At 43.3% G+C, this 25798-nt stretch overlaps 1 protein-coding gene across 1 annotated transcript; it reads left to right on the top strand.

Moving 5' to 3' along the window:
• Positions 1–3758, top strand: MAGEA11 (MAGE family member A11). The gene is made up of 4 exons (XM_073013135.1): positions 1–160; positions 1400–1495; positions 2123–2193; positions 2269–3758. Exons 1-4 carry the CDS (start codon positions 65–67, stop codon positions 3293–3295), a joined length of 1290 nt encoding a protein of 429 aa, XP_072869236.1. The 5' UTR covers positions 1–64; the 3' UTR covers positions 3296–3758.
• Positions 3759–25798: the final 22040 nt, after the last annotated feature.

The raw sequence follows: 25798 nt of genomic DNA, 5'->3' as shown, positions 1-25798 counted from the left end.
CCCCCCCGCCACCCCGCCGTCTCAGACTGAGGTGCCTCTTCATTCAGCCTTGAGAATCTGAGGAATGGAGACTCAGATCCGCAGAGAGGGTCTCGGGTGCAGCCCTGCCAGCATCAAGAGGAAGAAGAAGAAGGAGGACTCAGGACACCTTGGACTCCAGGTCAGCAGGGACCTTGGCCCTTGGAGTTCTAAGGCACAGTGGCCACATGTGGTGCATCCTCACTCTGCCTTTGTGGTGTCAGAGAGGAGTGGGTTGTGGTCTGAGGAGTAGGGCCTCAGGTGAACCCAGTGGGGAGTCCCAGAGCACTGAGGGAGGATTCAGGCAACCAATTATCCCTGAGGTAGAAAACCTGCCCCTGCCATCAGTCGTTGGAGGCCCCAGGCAGGACTCTAGGAAAGAGAGGCAGCTCCCCACTTCCTAGTTGGAGTTCTCTGGGAGATGGTGGTCTTGGCCTGCAAAATCCATCCACAGTTCAGCAGGAGAGACATTGATAGGCCTTGTCAGGAGTAAATCTGAATACCTGGAGGACACCCAGAGAGTGGAGGCACCCCTGAAATCTGCTCCATCTGTCACCCTTTGGCATCCCATGCAGGGGTGTCCGTGTAGTGCCCCTTCACTTTCTGCCTCCCACATCTCAGAGAGGTGGGGCCCTTGGTCTGAGGTGGGTCCTCAGGTCAGCAGAGGGATACACACCTGGTCAGCACAGGGTGGAGTCCAGGATCTACCAGTAGTCAAGGAGAGGAAAATTGATGAAGACTGAAGGTAAGAATGTACCCTCCCGCGTGCCAAAGAAAAAGGGATCTCACAAATCCCAGCTTCCCCTGTTTTCATCCCTGGGAGGCCCCAGGTAGGGGAGGCATGTGCCGTGCTCACAATTCTGCCACCGGGTTGGGGGTGGCACCTTGCTCATGGAGGTGAGCACCTTGTTTCAAGGGGGTGATGATAGGTCAGCAGGTGGAGCCACACCTGGTCAGCAGAGGGAGGAGTCCCAGGATCTTTAGGACTCAAGGTGTGTGTGTCCCCTTTGTGAGGACTGGAGGTATCTCCACCCCATAATGAAGGGATCCCACAGAGTCTGTCTATCCCCTGTGGTTGGCTGTATGGGGACCTGATCACGGGTGGCCCCAAGTGGCAAGCTCACTTGTACCACAGGCAGAAAGTTGGGAAACATTCAGGGAGATGAGGTCTTGGTGTAAAGGGATATGTCTGCTCATCTCAGGGGTTGGGAGTCAAGGAAGGACAGGCCCCGACAGAAGTAAAGATGAAAAACCCACAGGAGGACTTTGGAATCCCCACCCCAGAACCGAAGGGGTCAGCTTCTGCTGTCAGCTCTGGACAACCACATGATGAGGTGATGGGACGTGGGGCCCCTTACTTCTGTTTTGGAATCTCGGGCAGGTGAGCACTATGTTCTCAGAGGACGACTTCCAGTCAACAGAAGGAGCCCCGTCTGGTCCGCAAATACAGTGGTCCCAGGATCTGCCAAGAGTCCAGGTGAGAAACCTGAGGGAGGATTGAAGGTTGCCCCTGGCCAGAACACAGAGGAGGGCCACAGAGAAATCTGCTCTGCCCCTGCTGTCTCCCCAGAGAGCATGGGCAGAACTATCTGCTGAGACCCCTCTCTTATACTGGGATCATTGGTCTCAGGGAGGGGAGGCATTGGTCTGAGAGGGCTGCACTTAGCCCTCAGGTCAGGAGAGGTGTGTCTTCCAGGCCCTGGCAGGAAAAAGTTGAGAGCCCTGAACACAGAGGGGACCATCCACTCCAAAAAAGTGAGAAACTCACAGAGTTTGGCCCGCCTTTCTGACTGTGCTGGCGTGCCAGGATAGGTGCTTGCAGTGTGCAGCCTCAGGGCCCCATGATTCCTCTTCCAGAAGCTCCAAAAACCGAGCAGTGAGGCCTTGGTCTCAGGCAATGTCTTCAGGTCTCAGAACACAGGAAGCCCAGGCAGTGCCAGCAGTCTAGATGAGATGTTCACCCTCAACCTGCAAATGGCCCCACCTGCCCCAGTACAGTGAGGGACCCCCCCGCTTGCAGTCTCACCTGCCCTACCTCAGTCCTGGAGCTTCCTGCTCTGATGTCCAGCTGCATCTTGAGCAGCCTTCTCATTTCCTTTTTCAGGTTTTTAGAGAACAGGCCAACCAAGAGGACAGGAGCCCCAGGAGGACCCAGAGGATCACCGGAGGAGAAGTGTAAGTAGGCCTTTGTGAGATTCTCCATGGTTCATATCTCATCTGAGTCTGCTCTCACACTCCCTCTCTCCCCAGGCTGTGGGGCCCCATCACCCAGGTCTTTCCCACAGTTTGGCCTGCTGACCTAACCGGAGTCATCATGCCTCTTGAGCAAAGGAGTCAGCACTGCAAGCCTGAGGAAGGCCTTCAGGCCCAAGAAGACAACCCGGGCTTGGTGGGTGGTGCACAGGCTCTCCAAGCTGAGGAGCAGGAGGCTGCCTCCTTCTCCTCTACTCTGAATGTGGGCACTCTAGAGGAGGTGCCTGCTACTGAGTCATCAGGTCCTCCCCAGAGTCCTCAGGGAGAGTCCTCCTCTCCCACTGCCATGGACTCCATCTTTGGGAGCCTATCTGATGAGGGCTCCAGCAGCCAAGAAGAGGAGGGGCCAAGTACTTCGCCCGACCTGATAGAACCTGAGTCCTTTTCCCAAGATATACTACATGACAAGATAATTAATTTGGTTCATTTATTGCTCCGCAAGTATCGAGTCAAGGGGCTGATCACAAAGGCAGAAATGCTGGGGAGTGTCATCAAAAATTATGAGGACTACTTTCCTGAGATATTTAGGGAAGCCTCTGAATGCATGCAACTGCTCTTTGGCATTGATGTGAAGGAAGTGGACCCCACTAGCCACTCCTATGTCCTTGTCACCTCCCTCAGCCTCTCTTATGATGGCATACAGGGTGATGAGCAGAGCATGCCCAAGTCTGGCCTCCTGATAATAGTCCTGGGTGTGATCTTCATGGAGGGGAACTGCGTCCCTGAAGAGGTTATGTGGGAAGTCCTGAGCATTATGGGGGTGTATGCTGGAAGGGAGCACTTCCTCTTTGGGGAGCCCAAGAAGCTCCTCACCCATGATTGGGTGCAGGAAAAGTACCTGGTGTACCGGCAGGTGCCCGCCACTGATCCTGCATGTTATGAGTTCCTGTGGGGTCCAAGGGCCCACGCTGAGACCAGCAAGATGAAAGTTCTTGAGTACATAGCCAAGGCCAATGGGAGGGATCCCAGTTCTTACCCATCCCTGTATGAAGATGCTTTGAGAGAGGAGGAAGAAAGAGTCTGAGCATGAGATGCAACCAGGGCCAGTGGGCAGGGAAACGGGCCAATGCATGCTTCAGGGCCACACCCAGCAGTTTCCCTGCCCTGTGTGAAATCAGTCCCATTCTTCCCTCTGTGTTTTATGGAGAAGTCAGTGTTATCAGTAGTAGAAGGCACAGTGAATGGAAGGGAACACATTGTATACCGCTTTTAGGTTTCTCTTCCATACGGTGACTTGGAGATTTCTTTTTGTGTCCTTTTGGTAATTTTCAAATAGTGTTCCTTTAATAAAAGTTTTAGTTAGCTTCAACATCTAAGTATGTGGATGATGCTGACCACACATGTAGTTTTGCTTATCCATTTCAAGTGCAAGAGTTTGCCATTTTGTAAAACATTTTGGGAAATCTTCCATCTTGCTGTGATTTGCAATAGGTATTTTCTTGGAGAATGTAAGAACTTAGCAATAAAGTTGAACTGGTGTTGTGAAACAGAAATAAAAGGAGAAGGTCATTAATTCTTGTCTTATCCATGTTCATCTGTTGTTCTATGAAAGTACACACACAAACACACACACACACACACGTACAACCCCCCCCACCACCACATACATATTCACGAAGGAAATGCAGTTTCCTATTGAGTTGCAGATTCTCTGAGATGTCCTGGACAATAAGAAATATTCCAAAGTAGAGAGTGGCAGCACCTGGGGTCAAAGTAATACTAGAAATGGCTGTCAATCATTAAATATTCAATATATTCCAGGCATTGTCCCTGGTGTTTTAATACATTTGCTACATTATAACAGTCCTAAAAAATGGTCTATCAAACCCATTTTCTGGATGAACCTGAGTCTCATGGTGCTCAGTAACTTTCCCAAGATCTTATCACTGGTAAACCACAAGGTTGGTCTGAATTAATCTAGAGCCCATTCTATTCTCACTCTTTCCAGCCTGAAGTATACCTCTGTCCTTTAATTCCTTTGTTTTCTCAGTACTGCATAATGTCTCTTAAGTGGCCAAAAGAAGGACCCTGTGGAGATGGTACTGAAAGCAGGCCTACGAAAGGAAGGTGACAATGAGAATGAAACATAATCTGGGGATAGTCTGTGGGCTTTATTAACCTAGGGTCCTCCTGCCTGAGCCCTAGGGTTCCTGAGAGCTGACTCTACCCAGGTGCAGGAATTTCTGTCCAGCCCTAACACTTTCCCTCATCATAGAGGCCTTCCCTTGGTCTCCCCTATGTGCGCTCTCTTCCAATTGGAATCTGGCCTGCTGCCTGCTCCTCCCTGCTGCTTGCTGTGAAGGCCAAGTGAAATCACCTGCCCTCCCCTTTACACATCCTGTCACCCCAACTGTGTGTCTAAATACACTCTCGAACTTTTCTAAATAGATGGTGAGTGGAATGTGATTAGCACATGATAATACTATTCTTGAGATATGAAGCTACACAGAGAGAGTTTTTTTAAACCACCTTGTTATTTGTAATAGGAATTTAATGGGGTGTTTTATTTGAAACTGGTCACTGAACACATACAAGGATGAATGACGTTACCTTGGTGGTGAAAATCTAAAGTCTCCCGCATAAGCTGGAGAACATGGGAATCACTGTGGAGTCAACATCTACTAAGGCTGAAGTCCTAAAACCCCAGAGTCTCCCAGGAGGTGAAAAATGCTGCCTTGGTGGGAGTACTAGCTCAAATTTTAGTAGAATAATTAACCAAGTTTCTACTTTCTCTTGTCTAGTGCTTGCCCCACAGGAAAATATGGGCTTTCATTGTTTCTAAAGGCACCTGACAGGTGTTTAGGCATGTGGAGGGTAGCAGAAACTCACAGGTTAAAATTTTGACCAGGAATCAAATGGAGGAAAAGTTCTAAGCCTACTAATTGTTTAATGGGTATTATAAAGGGAAGATTCCCTGATGAGTCTTCCTGCTGAGACTTTCAAGGTTCTTGGACAGTTTTGATCCTAAATTTCAAAGCATCAGTCACGTAGCAGGCACTTGAAAAAGTTAGAGAACTTCAAGGCAAATATGGGCTTCTCAGAAACTCCCAGCAATGAGAAGGGTTGTTTAATACCAAATTATCATAATTGCTTTTTTTGAGCACCTCCTACATAACCGTTTATGGAGGAGACTACACCACTCACTCACATTTTGTCTTTGTCTCCTTCCCGGACACATGGGAACAGTACAGCCCACTTGCAGTTTGGAAGGGTCATGTGACCACTTGTTACCACTGAAACATGAGCAGAAGTGTTGTTTGTCACATCCAGGCATTTGAGAACCAGTGTGCCATTTCCAAGTTTTCTTCCTCCATCCAATAGTAAACACGGCAGCTTCATTTGAGATGATGGATTCAGAAGGTGGAAGCAGCCTGGATCCCTGGGTCACATGAGAATGGAGAGCCCCTGCCAAACCACATCAGAACTTATGGGCACATAAAAGAAACTTTTCTTGTGTCAAGCCATTCAAATTTTAGGGTTTGTCTGTTGCATCAACTAGTGGTTATTTTTACTGACTAATACACAGCTACTATTTTTGCTGTTTTTCTTATTTAAAGAGTCTCATCACAAAAATAGCAGTGCGTATATGTATTCTTGTTGCAAACAATCTAAATATACAGATATATTATAATTTCTTCCTTTTCAAAGTCCTTGCACAATTTAAACCCCATCACAGAGTTCACCATAATTATTAATCTGATATGTATTATTTTAAAGCTGATTTTAGGCTTCTTATATACAGATGTGCTATGAAAATACTAGCATATTGGTCATTTTGATAATTATGTATATATTGATTTGCTACTTGCCTTTGCCACTTAATAAAATGGATACAGAATCTTACCATGACAGTACATATTTATCTCCCTCGATTTTGTAACCACTCTCTAGAATCTTCAAGCATTAATATGTCATAATTAATTAAACCATTCTATACCTGACAGATAAATAAATTGTTCTCTACTTGTTATGATTAATAGAACTAAAATCAACATCATTGAACGTGAATTATTGTGCAAATGTGCATATTTTTTACTAAGAAATACATAACAATGTGAACATTAGGTTAAAGTGGAAAGGGTGGAAACAGTTTACAGTTTTATAAATATTGCAGACATTTCAATCCAAAATCTGTAGCAATTCATGTTCTCACAGATTAATGTGTAGATCAGTCAGGGTGGTGGGAGAAATTATAAGAAGGAATTATAGGAAAAACACAAACCTTCTTGGAATGCCAGGAAGTTCTGCAAAAGCTTTGAAAGATAATTGGGCTGAAGGCAACCAAAGTCTCTTATCCAGAGCCTGAGAGCAAAAGGTAGATAACAAGGAAGTGTAAAGAAATTGATCTAAATAAGTTAGTTTACTTAGGCCCCAGAACCTGGTCTTTAATCATCCGTGCACAGGACTGCTCTCTCTGGGGGTGGGGGGGCGGGGGGAGGGCGACCATATTAGTTACCCACAAGACGTGTTGACTCAAAGCCTTTGTCATTAAATCTGTACTGAATATTTGCCCGCAGCGCTGGCTTGTTGTTGGGGCTGAGGCTGCTAAAACTCTTCCTGTGAACAGCACAGTCTCCTAGCCATCTCTTTCACGAGATACCTGTGTGTGAGTACATTTTTTCATCCGTCGCTCGGTCAGGGTCTGCCAGTCAGACCTGGCAAGTGGTGCCCTGTCTGAGGAACGCTGCAGCGGATCACAATGGAACCCTCAAAAACGAAGGCGAAGAGACTGTGCAGTCAGTGTCAGTAAGTCATAGGTGCCCACTCGGGATTTCCAAGATCGAGGGAATTGTTCAGGCTAGGGTTTCATCGTCAAACAACAGGCATCAGTGTATATAAAAGTATATAAAAGTATATAAAAGTATTGAAACAGTTGCTTAAAACTAGCAGAGCCTCAGTTTCGCAGCCTCAATTAAGGGACCTAATGCAAACTGTTGCTTCCCATAACCCATGGTTTCTGGAAGAAGGTATACTACATGTAGAGCTCTGGGAACAAGTTGGGAGAAATCTTAACATCATGTACAAGGGCAGCGGGTCCCAACAACATCTCTAACGTTATGTTCTTTAGTTAGGGTTGCTTTGGTCCCGCTATACACAGAAGAGCCTAAAAAGGGGAGAGAGGAGGAACCATCACCTACCTCACCACCTCTATCTCTCTCAGCCCCCTGTTTCTGGGTAAATATACCAAAGAGGAAATGGAGGTTTTGTCAAAGCCCCCTCCTCCAATAAATTCCAATAAATTGGAAAAAAAGACAAGGGATACACTACAGCTATGGGACCCTGTCTTAGGTAAGTGGCATTCATAGGGGAGCTCTTGGCCTGCCCGGTAATGCAAAATTGACAAGGCGATCGGGTATATGAACCCATTTCTTTTAATGCCTAAAAAGAGATAAGAAAAAGAATTAAAGAAAACAGAGCCGCTAGCCCATTACAAAAGGAATAATTGAAGCCATGTCAGACAACTTCTGTATGACCCCATGGGACTGGTCAGTGCTAGCTAAAACAACTTTGGAGCCCAGCCAATACCTCTGAAGGGCAGACTATGATGAGTTATGCAAACAACAAGCCAGTCAGAATCAATTGGCCGGGCAAAACATAACAGCTGCTATGCTCCAGGCGAGGGGTCCCCATGCTGATGTACAATGACAACTAAATTTTGATCCCCAGGTCTATGCACAAGTGTCTTTGTGCACTCTCAGGGCTTGGGACTGAATTCCCCAGAGCAGAGTTCAACAGGGATCTTTCATAAATGTTTGACAAGGGCCTTAGGAGCCATTTGTTGAATTTATCAATCAGTTAACCCAGGCAATTAAGAGACAAATTAGTCATGCCCAGGCCACTGATATCTTATTGTTGCAATTGGCCTATGAAAATGCTAACATCGACTGCCAGCAAGCAATGCAGGCAATCAGAGGAAACGCAGCCATAGTTGGGGAATTTATACGAGCATGTCAACTGGTGGGGACTGAAACACACAAAGCAAAAATATTGGCTATGGCATTAAGGCCTCCTAAAGCGAAAAAGGAGAGAAACCCAAATTGTTTTCTATGTGGCGAGCCAGGCCATATGAAGCGGGAATGCCCCAATAATAGAGACCAAGGTAACTCAGGAAAAGAACCCCCTTCTATATGCCCCTGATGTAAAAAGAGGAAACATTGGGCAAATAAGTGCGGGTTCAAATTTGATAAAAACGGCAACCCCCTAAGTAATCAGGTGGGAAACTTCATGAGGGGCCAGCCCCAGGCCCTGTTCCAAACAGGGGCAATGCCAGCAGCTTTCTTCAGTCAGATGGAAAGCCCACAGTCTTCTCTCTCAGAGCAGCCACCACTGGAAGTGCAGGACTGGACTTACTCTGCCCCAACGAATTAGTGCTAAAAGAAGGAGAAGACCCTAAAAGGGTTGCAACCAGGATCTGGGGCCCACTGCCTCCGGGAACAGTGGGATTAGTTCTAGGGCAATCAAGCCTATCCAGTAAAGGAATTAATGTGCTCACTTGAGTAATTCATAGTGATTATCAAGGTGAGATATTAGTTATGATGGAATGTAAAGGTCTGCATATTCTTCTCCCTAGATCAAAGGTAGTCCAGTTAATACTCTTACCATACTGGGTCCCCAATGCCAAGGGAAAAGGAAGGGGAAAGGGAAGTTTTGGAAGCACAGGAGCCACAGGAGTATATTGGAACCAATTAATCACTTATCAGAGACCCAAGATTACCTTAAAAATTGGAAATAAAATGTTACTAGTTTATTGGACACAGAGGCAGATATTTCAATCACGAGTGATGAAACTGTCCAGAAACTTGTCCTTGGGTCACTAAGAAACAAAAAATTGTCGGCATTGGGGAAGCGCACACAGCCAAGCAGAGCACACATCCACTAATATGTTGCAATTTGGAGGGAAGGAAAGCAGGTATACAACCTCTAATCATGTCCATCCCTGTTAATCTTTGGGGGTGGGACCTATTAGCCCAATGCGGGGGTCACTCTACAGACCCCTTTCTAATAATGGCCACTGTTGTAATTCCTCCCCTACCCCTGATGTGGCTCTCTCTAGATCCAATTTGGGTAGAACAGTGGCCTTTAAAAGGAGAGAAATTACAAAAAGCCCGTGAATTAGTTGAGGAGCAATTAAAAGCCGGCCATATAGAACCATCAAATAGCCCTTGGAATTCACCCATTTTTGTCATTCCCAAAAAGTCTGGTAAATGGAGACTTTTGCATGGCTTATGTGGTATTAATGTTAATTTGCAACCTATGGGGCCCCTTCAACAGGGGCTCCCTTCCCCCGCGGTGATTCCTCAAGATTGGCCTATAGTTGTTACGGATTTAAAAGAGTGCTTTTGTGCTATTCCCCTTGCAAAACAAGGCAGAGAAAAATTTGCGTTTACAATACCAGCTATCAATAATGAAAGGCCAGCTCGCAGATTTTATTGGAAAGTGCTTCCTCAAGGAATGCTGAACAGTCCTACCATGTGTCAGTATCATGTAAATCAAGCTTTGCTCGCCAGTAGAAAATAATTTCCTAATTGCAAGATTATTCATTTTGTGGATAATATTTTACCGGCAGCCCCAACAGAGCCAGTACTTTTAAGTTTATATGCCTCTGTTGTAAAGAACACGCAGTTAAGAGGTTTAATCATAGCACCTGAAAAAGTACAAATGTCTTCTCCTTGGAAATATCTTGGGTACATACTAACTTCCCGGGCAGTAAAACCTCAAAAGTTTAAATTAAATACTAGCAACTTACACAGCTTAAATAATGATCAGAAATTACTAGGCAATATTAACTGGCTTCGCCCCACCTTAGGCATAACTACTAATAAGTTACAAAACCTGTTTTCTATCTTAAGAGGCAATGCTGCCCTAGACTCTTCTAGCCACTTAACTCCTGCAGCATAAAGGGAAATTGAGGGAGTAGAGTAAGCTATTTCTCACAGGCAATTAGATCACATAGATCCACAATATTCAGTTCAGTTGTTTGTTTTTCCCACTAAACATTCCCCAAGAGGATTAACAGGCCAGGTGGCCCCAGGGCTGCACTTTCTAGAATGGGTTTTTTGCTCACATAACAGGACTAAAACACTCTCTCTATATATCCAGCTAGTTAGTTAAGTCGTCCATTCAGGGTGCAGACAAGGCAATCAGTTGCTAAGTTATGACCCTGATGTCATCAGAATTCCTTTGAGTAAAAAGCCATTCGAAGCAGTATTGCCTTTATCTTTAGACCTGCAAATAGCACTCTCTGATTATACAGGCCATATAGAGCATGCCCTTCCTGCTGATAAACTACTTCAGTTTTTATCTCATACTTCTGTGGTTTTGCCTACAAAAATAGTTCACTTGCCCATACCTAACACTTTAACACTGTTTACCGATGGCTCTGGTAAACACGGAAAAGTGGCTATTTGGTGGAGACTGCATAATTCCCTCACTCGTTCTGGATTTACTAGCACTCAGAGAACTGAAGTTGGAGCCTTAATATTGGCCTTGGAGAATTTTTTCGCTTAGCCCATCAGTATTGTTAGTGACCCTGCTTACTCTATTTATTTACTGCAAAACCTTGAAACAACCTTCATTAAGTCCACTCCGGAGCCCACGCTGTGTGCACTTTTTGCTCGATTTCAGCAATTGCTAGATGAACGTACACATCCTATTTTTATCACATATATTCAAGCTCACAGCTCACTGCCTGGCCCATTGGCTTATGGCAATGAACGAGCAGACCTACAAGTTATGACATCGCTGCTTAACCAAGCCACCCAATAGCATCAATTTTTCCACCAAAATTGAAGAAACTTATCTAAACAATTTCAACTGACCCAGAGAGTAGCTAGACAAATTATCCTGCAATGCCCATATTGCCAGCTCACAGGCACGTCCCCTCCTTCTACAGGTGTTAACCCTAGAAGACTAGAACCTAATCAGTTATGGCAAATGGATGTTACACACATCCCTGAATTTGGAAATCTAAGATGTATACATGTGTCTGTTGATACCAATTCTCACTTAATTAGTGCTCATGCCTTTCCTGGAGAGTCCACCCGATGTGTCATTAAACGTCTTCTTTTAACTTTTGCATTTATGAGGCGGCCCACAAAACATAAAACTGATAATGGTCTGGCTTATGCCAGCTCACAATTTCAACAGTTTTGTCACATGTGGAACATTCAACATTTCACAGGCATCCCGTATAACCCCCCAAGGACAGGCCATAGTAGAACATGGCCATCCACCCTTAAAAATATGCTAAAAAAAGGGGGGGGGGAATATGAGTAAGGACTCTGCAACACTATTGGCACAAGCTTTATTTACTCTTAATTTTTTTAATTTAAATGATACATTTCAATCAGCTGTAGAAAAGCACTTTGCCAAAACCTCTCAAGACATGAAACCTGCTGTTTTATGGAAAGATGTAAGCAGTAATGCATGGTGTGGTCCAAATGAATTGCTAACATGGGGGAGAGGATATGCTTGTGTTCACACCCCCCAGATCCTCTTTGGATTCCAGCAGGATGCATCAAAGCAAACCATGGCATGGCTAGGATCCAGCCTAATACCAGAAATGAAGAAAATGACCCAGCAGGACCCGCAGCCCCAGACAATGCTGCTTCCTCGGATGACACAAGCCCGGAACATTACCTAGGGGATGCTGAAGAAGACAACTCAGGAGGCTGAGCGAATCCTGCTCCGGACACAGACACCATTCACTCCAGATAATTTGTTCCTTGCTATGCTCTCTGTTGTACATTTCAACTCTCATAGGGCATTGATCCTTTTAATGTTCTCCATTTGTCTGCAATTTGTACCTGCTACACTCCAGTGGGCTCATTGCTTAGATCTGCTCTACTTCTGCCCTGTCACCTGGGCAGACACCCCCTTCCCAGCCTCTAGTAACATAACTGCTTGGCTGGGAGAGATAGATTTACGCCTGGTGGGGTCCCTCATTAATGGCACACAGTGGACTAAGGTGCCAGGTAACACTACATATCACTCCACTATCCTCCCACTGTGTGTAAGTTATAAAAGTTCTGACCCTTACTGTGTACCTGCCCAAACACAATTTTGGCCACATTGTGGCAAAGGAAATGCCTTAACAGTCTTAGTAGCAGGTAGCCTCAAACGCGGCAACGCAATCAATGCCATTTTCCCAAACATTCCTCCCTGTGCTAAAGAACGAAGCCAGGAAAGTAATGGATTCCATTTCAGCTAGGAAGTCTGTCACTGGGGACAGGCCTGTAGCCACCAGTTAGGCAATTATAACATCTTAGACTGGAGCCCCCACAGCCATTTGCAGGGCGATCGTACTGATGTCCACGTCTATCTTGGTATCAATGGCAGTTTTGTAGCCACATCCTGTTTCCCTATAATTTGGGCCGATGGGGGGAGAGATATCCCAGACCCCAAGTAGAGTCCATGCCACCCAAAGACACTTTATGGCGCCTGGGACATCTTAGCACTTCCCTTAACACCTGGCATGGGACCTGTCATAATTCCGGTCACAATTATACTATGACCTTTTTTCATAATCACACTGATCAGTGCCTGATTTGTACTACCCATCCATATGTTTTCCTTTTGGGAACCAATATTTCTATTACACCCCAAAACTCCACGTTTGTGACTCGAATGCAGGGACAGGCTTGGTTCGTCTCTTGTATCACTAATTATAATGCATCTAATTTAAATATTGCTAGTGTCATGGTATTGAGGAGACAATCTGAGGCTTTCCTACCAGTCAATTTAACACGTGATTGGCAAGGTTCCTCTGCCCTTGCCACCTTAGAATGTGCCCTGTCCCAGGTCAGATGCAAAAGATTTATAGTTACACTTATAGCCTTTACGGTCTCAGCCATACTCATCCTAGCAACTGCTAGTGTTGCTGTAGCATCTATTACTGAATCAGTACAGACAGCTACTTTTGTAGATAATTTGGCCAGAAATGCGTCTAATGTACTTAAGCAGGGTATAGAGCAAAAGATTCTTGCACATCTACAAGCCCTTGAGGCTGAATTGGAATATGTAGGGGAGCGACAAGAGGCACCTGCATTCCAACAGCAATTAAACTGTGACTGGTAGCTTAGGCACATCTGCGTTACCTCTCTACCTTGGAATCAATCAATACATAGTTGGAATGAGGTGCAACAACACCTCTGGGGAACCTTTCATGATAATTTAACAGCAGACGTAAAGTAACTTGAAACTAAAATTCTAGAATCCCTAAATGCCATAGATCTACAAGCCTAACAAATAGCCATACAGAAGGGTGTGCAAGAACATCTCTCCTGGATAGATCCCCACTCCTGGGGGTCACTCCTTGATTGGAAAAGAGGGTTGTTAATTATACTCATGTTTGTCTTATGTTATTTACTAATTCTAGGAATCAAAGCCAGAATATGAGTTATAACCACTGTGCCAGACAAACCTGTTGCTGCACACATCTATGCTCTTCAATCAACAAAACCTAATGCAAAAAACAGAAAAGGGGGAGATGTAAGAGATCAGTCAGGGTGGTGGGAGAAATTATAAGAAGGAATTATAGGAAAAACACAAACCTTCTTGGAAGCCGGGAGGTTTTGCAAAGGCTTCAAAACATAATTTGGCTGAAGGCAGCCAAAGTCTCTTATCCAAAGCCAGAGAGTAAAAGGTAGATAACAAGGAAGTGTAAAGGAATTGATCTAGATAAGTTAGTTTACTTAGGCTGGAAACCTGGCCTTTAATCATCTGTGTGCAGGACTGCTGTCTCTGGGGGGCGACCAAGTTAATTACCTACAAGATGTGTTGACTCAAAGCCTTTGTCATTAAATCCATACTGAATATTAGCCCACAGTGCTGGCTTGTTGGGGCGGGAGGCTGCTACAACTCTTTCTGTGAGTGGTCTGGTCCCCTAGCTCTCTCTTTCACTGGATGCCTGTGTCTGAGTACATTTCTTCATCCATTGCTTGGTCAGGGTCTGCCAGTCAGACCTGGAATTAATGTATGTGAATATTTTATACTCTTGTGAACATTTTACTATATTAATTTTAAAATTTTGATCAAAAATATGAGTGAAAAATATTTTCTCGATGTTACTTTGTGTCTCTGCATTCTCTAGTTAGGTTAATTAGAACACTAAGTTAATTTCTTACCCATATGAAGCTGGATTTATGCCGTGTTCTAAGTAAGACTATTCCTCTGGGCATGATTTAAAATTTTGAAATGTCAACATATGTTTTTCATTTGAGGAGGAAAGATTCAGTCAGACTGACCAGGAGGCAGGGAAGGAGAGCAGACAGGACATGCTCAGCCCGTGAGGGGCACTGGGTGGATCCAGGGGAGGGCAATTGTCAGAGTGCATGAGTGAGACCACATGCAAAACCAAGTCTACAGAGCCCCAGGCAGGCTGGCACTCAGAGCTCTGAATCCAGAGTTCAGCCCAGTGGGGGCAGGGACCCCGGAACCCAGGGGAAAGGAGCCAGAGGAGGAGGGAGCACAGGACAATGTACAGGAGTAGTTTCGAGAAATCTGGGAATAATCATCATCAGCTGGGTTGGCATTTCAGTGTCGTGATGGTGTCCTTTGAAGCCCAGAAATTTAAAATTTTTCTGAAGTCCAATTTATCTATTTTTGTTCTGTTCATGCTTTTGGTGTCCTATCTAGGAATTATTTGCCTAATCTAAGATAATGAAGATACACCCCTATGTTGTTTTCCGCAAATTTTATAGTAATAGCTCTTATATTTAGGTCTATTATTCATTTTGACTTAATTTTTGCATAGTGTGAGGTAAGGTCAAACTTCATTCTTTTGTATGTGCTTATCCAGCTGCCCCAGCACCATTTGTTGAAAAGATTATTCTTTTCCCCATTGGGTTGTCTTGGCACCCTTACTAAAATCAGTTGTCCCCAGAGACATGAGTTTATTTCTGCACTCTCAATTCTATTTCATCGATCTATACTTCTATCCTTGTACCACTACTCTCTTGACTACAGTTGCTTTGTCATAAGTTTTGAAATCAGGAAGTGTGAGTCTTCCTACGTTTTTTCTTTTATCAAGGATGTTTAGACTAAAATGGGTACAATTAATATTTGACAAGCAAAATCAATTGTGGGAATAGCATTTTAAAATCATTTTATGTGTCATTTTTAAATAATTCTTACTTTTTGTGGGTACATAGTAGATGTATATCTCATAAGTACATGAGATGTTTTGATACAGGCATGAAATGTGTAATAATCACATCATGGGAAATGGGGTACCCATCCCCTCAAGCATTTACTCTTTGTGTTACAAAAAATCCAATTATGTTCTTTTAGTTATTTTAAAATAACTAAAAACTATTGACCATAGTCACCCTGTTGTGCTATAAAACAGTAGATCTTATACATACTTTCCGACTATTTTTGTCTCCTTCCTGGAGACCCATTAACCACCCCCCACCGCCCACTCACTCCCGACCCTACTACCCTTCTCAGGCTCTGGGAACCACCTTTCAACTCTCTATGTCCACTCATTCAATTGTTTTGATTTGAAGATCCCACATATAAGTGAGAAGGTGCGATGTTTGTCTTTCTGTGCCTGGCTTATTTCACTTAACATGTTGTTGCAAATGATAGAATCTCATTCTTTTTGATGGCTGAGTAGCACTCCACTGTGTATATGTACCGTATTTTATTTAACCATTCATCCGTTGATGGAAATTTAGGTTGCTTCCGAATCTGGCTGTTTTGAATAGTGCTGGAACACATGGGAATACAGATATCTCTTTGATATATTGATTTCCTTTCTTTTGAGTATATGATCAGCAGTGGGATTGCTGGATCACATGGCAGCTCTATTTTTACTTTTTGGAAGACCATTCAAACTGTTCTTCATAGTGGTTATACTAATTTACTTCCCATCAACAGTGTATGGGAGTTCTCTGTTCTCTACATCCTTGCAAGCATCTGTTGTTGCTGTCTTTTGGATTTAAGCCATTCTAACTGGGGTGAGATGATATCTCATTGCAGCTTCGATTTGCATTTCTCTGATGATCAAACAGGGAGAGCACCTGTTACATGCTTGTTTGCTATATGTATGTTTTCTTTAGAGAAAGGTCTATTCAAATCAATAATGAATTCTGTATAAACACATATATGTGTGAGCATATTTCTAGACTCTTTAGTTCCATTGACACATTTCTATTGTTATGACAATACTATACCCTTGTGATTATTGTGACATTATAATAAGACCTAAAATTAAATAGTGTAACCACTGCAACTTTTGTTGTCTTTTTAAAAAAATTTATTATACTTTAAGTCATGGGATATATGGGCAGAATGTGCAGGTTTCTTACATAGGTATACACATGTTGTTGTGTTTTTAGACAAGAACGGAGGATTCCTGTACTTCCCAGGAAAACATCTACCTTATCAAGATTATTCCAGTCATTCATTTTCTATTACTAGATTGTGCATTTTCATTGTATCTAAGTAATTGTTGGCTACTACATAAATGAGCCAAAGGTGGCCCCTGCGTTTTGCCCTAAAATAACCCCCATGGCATTTAGTTCTTCACAGCAAGTAAAGCCCACTAGTGCTAAACTCAAATTCTTATGCATCCAATTGCTTTCAATATAGTCCAGATAAACATATTTTTACAATTTGGAACCTATCTATTTTGCATACCCCACAAAAATGCACCACTATCTGCTAACCATAGAAAACCTGCAGCTGTAAAAGACCTCCAAGCTGCTGTCGTCCTTTGTAACTCTCCTCTTACCCAGAGATTCCAATCTTGCTATTGAGTAACATTTCCTAGACATGTAAACCACCTCATCAATTTCTTCTTTCCTGGAAGGTTACTTGCCTTATTAATCTTCCCAAGATGATTCTCTCCCCTCATGCAACCCTGTCCAAGTGCTTCCCAATAAAACTGGCTGTATGTTACTGCATCTCATGGTCCTGCCCCTTTCCTGATCAACTCTCAAATCCTTAAACTAATCACAGTAATCAAAGGTAACAAAGATTTTTCTCCTCCGTATTCTTCAAGAATTTTTTATTTTAGTTTTGACATGCAGGTTTATGATCCATTTAGAGTTGCATTTTTCTATGAATCAAGATATGGACTGAAATTTATTCTTTGCATATGGATATCAACCTATTCCAGACATAAGTGTTAACTATTCTTTCTCCTTGTATCAATAATGAATTCTCCATAAATACGTGTATGTGTGAGTATATTTCTAGACTCTCTTTAGTTCCATTGATATATTTCCATTGTTATGACAACACCACACTTTTCTGATTATCGTCACTTAAGTAAGCCTTGAAATTAATTACCGTAACCCCTGCAATTTGTGTTGTCATTTTAAAAGTTATTTTGGCAACTCTAAGTTCTTTGTACTTATACGTGAATGTGAACACCAGTCTGTCAATTTCTATTTTTAAAAAACCCTTTCAGGTTTTTTGTATGGATTTGATTTAATCTGCAGGTAAATTTGGAAAGAAAGTACATCTTAATAATATTAAGTCTTCCAACTCATGAATAAGATAGCTATCTCCATTTATTTAAGAGATATATACCGAAATAAACTTTATTTAGGCACTTATCCTTCATTAATTTATCACTGCAATATTTCGTAGTTTTCGGTGTACAGATCTTCTACCTATTTTGTCATAGTTATGTCTACGCATTTTATGTTTTCTAGTGTTATTTTTATTTTATTCTTTTCTTTTCTTTTTGAGACAGAGTTTCGCTCTTGCTGCCCAGGCTGGAGTGCAGTGGCGTGGTCTCGGCTCACTGCAACCTCCATCTCCCAGGTTCAAATGATCCTCCAGCCTCAGCCTCAGCCTCCCATGTAGCTGGGATTACAGGTGCCCGCCACCACGCACTGCTAATTTTTGTATTTTTCATAGAGATGGAGTTTCACCATGTTGGCCAGGTTGTTCCTGAAGTCCTGACTTCAAGTAATCCACCTGCCTCGGCCTGCCAAAGTGCTGGGATTGCAGGTGTGATCCTTCGCGCCTGGCCTAGTGTTACTTTTAAATCACACTGTTTTTAATTTCAATTTCCAATTTTTCATTGCTAGTATATAAAATAGAATTAATTTTTGTGTCTTGATATTTTATCTTGTGACCATGCTAAATTCAATTATTAGTTCTAGAAGCATTTTTATTTTAGATTTGTACACGTTTCTGCATAGATTGAAGACGGTTTTACTTTTCCCTTTCCAATCTGGAGGTCTTTTTCTTTCTTCGTTGCACTGAGCAACAAGTATAATGTTGAACAACCACCCCACCTCTGTGAACTCAAACGTCTTAGGTTGTAGTTTCCTGCATGCAAACACCCCGCACAACTTCTGGCAAATGAATATCTCCCTCATCCCTCCTGTTAAAACCCAAATCTGGTACTACACACACTGAGATGAGCACAATGCCCACAGTTGAAACAAGACTAATAAGATACTCAGTAGAACGAGGCTATTTACAGCATGAGAGTCTGGCAGCCCGAAGGCAGCGATTTCAGATTGGAAAACAGAAAACTGAAGGGAGCTCAATGGACACTAGGAAAAGAATGCGGGATGGAAATTTTCCCTGACAGTAACCAAGAAGTGAGTGGTCTCCAGGTTACACAGGATAAATTTTTAGGAGGGAAGTGGGATGATTCACATCTCTGCATACAGCTAAATTGGCCATATTACCTTGGAGGGATTTTTGGTGAGATGTACAAAAATTAGATAACCGTGAAGGGTAGGAGAGAATGGAGTGAGCCACCGAATGAGGTGGCCATGGGGGAAGGCTTGGAGGGAACACTCTCTCCCCACTATGTGACCTACCAGAACTTAGCATGGGGAGATGAAGAGGGTAGCAGGTTAGTTTGGATGGCTGTATAGGGTTGCTAATGAAATGCTACGTTTCTCCAACCAGAGCATCTTGGCTCCTTCAGTGCCACCCCTCCCCCACCATCACCGCAGAAGTGTCAGGTTGGTGTTTTGTATATTTAAGCCTTCCAGAGCTACCACTGGATGGGTAGTGGCTCTCTGACTAATCAAAGCTTAGGGATGTGGTTCGTCATTGTCCTGGGAGGCGTATATATGGGGAGGCCAGGTGGCCTGGAGTAGACCATTGAGAGACGAGGACAAGGTGAAGATGGCTGGGAAACCATGAGCCTCCAGCCCAGTTGTGGAACAACCACCTGCCAACACCAAAGAGGCGAGGAAGAGGAAGACCCCTTCTCAATCAACGTCCAGAAGCCCTATCAAGGTGAGGAACCCACCCAAGCTCCTCCTCGTCTTCCCCTTGACTCCTCCCTCCCAAGACTTCTACCCTATCCTGGCCTGACACAATCCCCACCCCAGCCTGTACCCCTTCTCATGGAACCCCTCTTTCCACCCCTCCTCCATCCACTTCCCCAAAACCAATGCCTTTCTGTGAGCTCCTTGTTGTCCTTCCAGGTTCCCAAACAACCAGCAAGGGAAAAGAAACCCTTTGATGGAGTTCCAGAAATGAAGCCTCTCCCAAAAAGACCACTGCTTTAAGAAAACTTCAGGAAGGGAGTGGGCCAACACTATCAGGCCACTGTGACCAGCTGAATGAGGAGCTCAATCAAAATGAACCACAGCAGGACCAAAACCATCTCCAGTGTGTCCCTGGGCAGCCAGTAATTTCAGGGCAATACCAGAGACCTGAGATCTATCTGTGAAGTCACCAGAGGTCTAGTCCCCAGAGAAATAGCCAACAAGGTCTAGGGTACATTTTATACCCAGCAGGGCATGCTCCATGGTGATGAAAATTAAATGAATCATAGAACAGAAATATATACAAATACATGTTGAATGTTAACAGGTATTTTCACAGGTTTGACTTGCTTCTTGATAGTTATTCAGACGCTAGGGAAAGGTAAATCAAAGTGAATGAAATAAGCAACTAAATGAGACCTAATAATTGGCCTTTGATTTTAAATATTTAATCTGTTATCATAAACCTTATCAATAAAAATAAGCCTAAATCAAAAAAAGAAAACTAAGTGAATCTGTTGTAAACTGATACGTGTCTACGTGTTCTCAGATGGTGGGGAGAGAGGAAGGAGGGAAGAGGTAGTGTGTGGGAAGGGACAGAGGTGGGTGTTGCCCGTTTGGGGTCACATGGGCAACCCCAGCCACGTTGATTCACAGTTAGCCAAGCACACAGGAGAAGGATTAGGGTCGGGGCTGAATTCTGGAGACAAATTTCCTCCTTAACACGTTGGCCCATGGGAGAAGAGGAAAAGGTTGGTGTATCTGTGCGTGCTTGCAGGGCTGTGGACCTAGCTGGGGAGAGGACTTATGTGTATGCGTCCAGTGTCGCCCCCCATAAAAGGCACGCAAAGTAATTGCCCTCATAAAAACCAAAAACCTTCCTACTAAAAGTCATGAACAGCACTCTGAAGCACTAAATTAATGGTGTTTGGACATCGAAAATCCAACACTGATTCAGCAACACTCTCGCTTAAAAAAAAAAAAAAAACCTTTGGAATGGAGCAGTTGGCTACCAAGGATGGGGTGTGGGAGTGACTCATCCCTGGTGCAGGCAATAAAGGGGAGCATTGTCTACACATTATTATTTGAATTCAGTTTTTATTTGAGACAATTGTAGACTCACATGCAGGTGTAAGAAATGATACAGATAGATCCTGTGTACCCTTTAGGTGCCTTCCTCTATTGATAACATCTTGCAAAACCATTGTATAGTCTCACAATTAAGATATTAACATGATACAGTCAAGACACAGAGCAGTCACCAGAAGGGTCCCTGATGTTGCTCTTTTATAGCCACAGCCACTTTCTTCCTACACCAGCTCCTCCTCAGTCCCTAGAAGCACCACTCATCTCTTCTGTATTTTTACAATTCTATCATTTCAAGAATGTTATCTGAATGCAATCAAACAATTATGTAAGCTTTTGGTACTGGCTTTTTAAAAATTTGGCATAATCGTCTGGTGATTCATCCAGCTTATTGTGTGTATGAACAGTCTATTTCCTTTCATTGCTGAGTAGTATTCCAAGGGATCTGGATGAACCACAGGTTTTGTTTGTTTGTTGGTTGGTTTGTTTGAGATGGAGTGTCACTCTTTCACCCAGGCTGGAGTGAAGTGGTGTGATCTCAGCTCATCGCAACCTCTGCTCCCCGCCGGGTTCAACCGATTCTTCTGCCTCAGTCTCCCAAGTAGCTGGGATTGTAGGCACCCCCCACCACGCCCGGCTAATTTTAAATTTTTAGTAGAGACGGGGTTTCGTCGTGTTGGCCAGGCTGGTCTCGAACTCCTGACCTCAGGTCATCCACCCGCCTTGTCCTCCTAAAGTGCTAAGATTACAGGTGCGAGCCATCGTACCCGGCCGGCAGTTGTCTTTCAAACCATTAGTGTATGGAGGGACATCTGGGCTGTTTCCAGTACTTGCTTATTAATAAAGCTGCAGTGAACATTCTTGTACAGGATTTTGTGTGGTTATAAGTTGTTAATTTTCTGAAATAAATTCGCTGGTGTGTGATTGCTGCGTTGTTTGTTAGTTGTGTATTTAGTTCTAGTTGTTTTTTTAATGAATAGGCTTTATTATTAGAAAAATTTTGGATTGGTAGAAAATTGAGCAGATAGTACAGTTCCTGTATACTCCCTTTGTCCGCTGTACCAAGTTTTCTCTATTATTATCCTCCGCTAGTGTGCTACACTTTTCACAATTAATGAACTAATATCATTATTGATACATTGTTTTTAACTAAAGTCCGTAGTTTACATGAAAGTTCACTCTTTGTGTTGCAAGGTTCTTTGGGTTTTGACAAATGCGTAATATTGTGTATCCACCATTACAGTTTCACCACCCAATGAATACGTGTGCTTTGCTTCACCTATTTATCCCTCCCTTGCTGACTCCAAAACTCTGGTAACCACTGATCTTTGTAACTGTCTCTCCAGCTTGCCTTTTCTAGAAAGTCATGCAGTTGGAATCACACAACTGCTGTCCTCTCAGACCGGCTTCTTCACTAGGTTCCTCCATGGGTTTTTGTTTGTTTGTTTGTTTGTTTGTTTTTATTGTTGTTGTTTACAGACAGTGTTCGTTTGTTTGTTTGTTTTTATTGTTGTTGTTTACAGACAGTGTCTTGCTCTGTCACCCAGGTTGGAGTGCAGTGGTACCATCATAGCTCACTGTAACCCTGAACTCCTGGGCTCAAGAAATCCTTCTGCCTCAGCCTCCTGAGTAGCTGTGACTATAGGCACACACCACCACGCTCAACTATTTTCTTAAACTTTTTGTACAGACAGGGTCTCAGTGTATTGCTCAGGCTGGTCTTGAATTCCTGGCCACAAACGATCCTTCCACCTCGGTATCCCAAAGTGCTGGGATTCCAGGTGTGACTCATCGTACCTGACCTGACTTATTTTTATTGATAACATTTCATTGTCTGTAAGTACCACCGTTTATTAATTCATTCACGTATTGAGCATCTCTTGGTTGTTTCCAGTTTTTGGCAATTATGAATAAAGGAATTTCAACTAAAGGAAAAGGCTTGCTCACAAGTAGAGATAGAATTCAGGCAAAAATCTAGTCTACTACTAGTTCATGCAGCTCCAGAGGCAAAGAGGAAATGCGGTTTGTGGACAAGTTACTGTTGGAAGAATGATGGTTTTTGATGACAGCTGCAAGGTACACAAGTCCATTCTGTGATAATAGCTCAAATGAATGAATCAGTTTGTTAGCTTCCAGCTGTAGATGCTGAGCCACAGCTTCTATAACCCCCACCCACCTGCTCCCCAGAGCTCTTTTGTAAAGCTGCTGGCTCCAGGCATGTACCTCATGCTTCAGGGTGTGGAGGCCCTCCAGGGCTGGCTACACTGGGGTCCTGAGTTGGCCTAAGCTTGTGGAGGACCAGGGAGGTTGTGTCAGGCAGAGGCTTAATATCACCTTTCAAAATTAAACAAGAAAATATCTTTTTATTGGAAATTTCTGGTTTCTGGGCTGGCATATGAGGAGCTTAGAAGTCATCACTCTCATCCTCACAACAAGAAAAGAAACCGAGCAAACTAGAAATCAGTAACACTTCTCAGATTCATCAGAGAGCTAAGGTCACAGGGCAAACCCCTGCCCCCAAAATTGGAGATACAGACAGGTGGATACAGAGAATCACAGCTTACTGGAGCGGAAGCCCAGAAACAGAAATCACTTTTGGAGCCAGTAATGGTATAGAAAACTTAAACTGTAATTGATGAACTGCTGGAGGCTCAGTGTGGACAAACTTGAGAGTTAAAATCTTCGAGGATGCCCAGTCTTAGGTTGTCGTGTTTTTTGAAACTTTATTGATGTACAATTTACAAACCACAAAATTCACCCATTTGAAATGTATAAATCAATGATTTTGTAGTAAGTTTGCTAGTTCATGCAACCGTCCTAGTTTTAGAACATTTCCATCACACAGTAAGATTCCTATGCCCACTTATAGTTAATTCATGTGCCCAGCCCACTCCATGGCAACAACTAACTAATCCACTTTCTTTCTATCTTTAATGATGTGCCTTTACTGGAAATTTCATATAAAAGGAATTATATCACACGGCTTATTTGTTTAATCCATGCTGTACCATGTACCTGTAGCCCTTTCCTTTTTATTGTTGAACAGCATTGCAAAGACGCAGCATATGTTGCTTATCCATTTACCAGTTGAGGGACATTCGGATTGTTGTAACTTTTCAGTTACTGTGAATATGTTTCTATGAACATTCCTGTACAAGTCTTTGTATGGACGTACGTTGACTTTTTTTGTTTGTTTGTTTGAGACAGAGTCTCACTCTGTCATGAGGCTGGAGTTCAGTAGCGCGATCTCGGCTCACTGCAACCTCCGCCTCCCGGGTTCAAGCGATTCTCCTGCCTCAGCTTCCCGAGTAGCTGGGATTACAGGTGCCTGCCACTACACCCAGCTAATTTTTTGTATTTTTAGTACAGACGGGGTTTCACCGTGTTAGCCAGGCTGATCTTGAACTCCTGACCTCGTGATTCGCCCGCCTCGGCCTCCCAAAGTGCTGGGATTACAGGGGTGAGCCACCGTGCCTGGCCAGACATATGTTTCTTTTCTCTTGGATAGTGGAATTGCTTCTTATACAGTAGCTTTATGTGTAAATTTTTAAGACATTCAGTTGCTTTTATTATTGAGTTTTAAGAGTTTTGTACATCCTGGGAAAAAGTAACCAGAAATACATTTTTCAAATATTATTCCCAGTCTGTGCGTCTGTGGCTTCTCTTTTTTTCTTTCTTCTTTCTTTTTTCTTTTATTCTTTTTTTTTTTTTTTTTTTCCTTTGAGACGGAGTCTCTCTCTGTCACCCAGGCTGGAGTGTAGTAGCAAGATCTAGACTCACTGCAAGCTCTGCCTCCCAGGTTCATGCCATTCTCCTGCCTCAGCCTCCCCAGTGGCTGGGACTACAGGCACCCGCCACAACGCCCAGCTACTTTTTCGTTTTGTATTTTTAGTAGAGACGGGGTTTCACCATGTTAGCCACGATGGTCTTGATCTCCTGACCTTGTGATCCGTCCATCTCGGCCTCCCAAAGTGCTGGGATTACAGGCTTGAGCCACTGCGCCCGGCCTTTTTTTTTTTTTTTAATAGAGTCTTGCTCTGTTGCTCAGGCTGGAGTGCAGTGGTGCAAACATGGCTCACTGCAGCCTCAACCTCCAAGACTCAATGGATCCTCCCACCTCTGCCTCCCAAGGAGCTGGGACTACAGGCGCGTGTCGCAATGCTGGGTTAATTTTTGTGTTTGCAGTAAAAAGGAGGCTTCACCATGTGCCTCAGGCTGATCTCGAATCCCTGAGCTCAAGCGATCTGCCTCAGCCTCCCAAGTGCTGGGATTACAGGCACGAGCCGCCAAATATGGCCCATTTTCTTAATTGTGACTTTTCCAGTAAAAAAACATTTTAAATTTTGATGAAGTACAATTTATTGATTTTTTTTTTCAAAGGTGTGCTTTGCTGATGTTAGTAAAACTTTGACTAAGCCAAGGTAATGAAGATTTTCTTCTATGAGTTAATTTTTATAAGGTCTGATATAAGGGTGCAAATATATATTTTTGCAGGTGGATATTCAATTTTCCCAGTACTACTCGTTGAAAAGACTATTCCTTCCCCCATGGAATTAATATGTTATTATTATGTTGATATGTTAGCACCTTTGTTAAAAATCAGTTGATCACAAAGATATGTGGGCTTATTTGTGGACTTTTACATTGATCTGTGTGTCTACTCCTATACCAAAACCAGATAGTCATGATTACTATATCTTGAATTGGCAAGTAAATGTTGTCCAGCTTTTTTTGTTTTTTTCCAAAACGCTTGTGGCTATTCTGGGTCTTTTGCATTTTAATATAAATTGTAGAACTAGCTAGTCAAGTTCGACACAAAGATCTGCTGGAATTTTTATAGGTATTGTGTAGAATCTACACATCAATTTGGAAAGAACTGACATCTTAACAATATTGCATCTCCTGACTCACGAACACAGTGCATGCGTCTCTCTCATTTAGATTTCCTTATACTCCTCTCAAGAATG

The sequence above is a fragment of the Chlorocebus sabaeus genome, chromosome X (genome assembly GCF_047675955.1).
Source record: "Chlorocebus sabaeus isolate Y175 chromosome X, mChlSab1.0.hap1, whole genome shotgun sequence".
In the NCBI taxonomy this organism is placed as follows: Eukaryota; Metazoa; Chordata; class Mammalia; order Primates; family Cercopithecidae; genus Chlorocebus; species Chlorocebus sabaeus.
The sequence above is the reverse complement of the archived record's forward strand: the minus strand, read 5'-3'. Positions and strand labels throughout refer to the sequence as shown.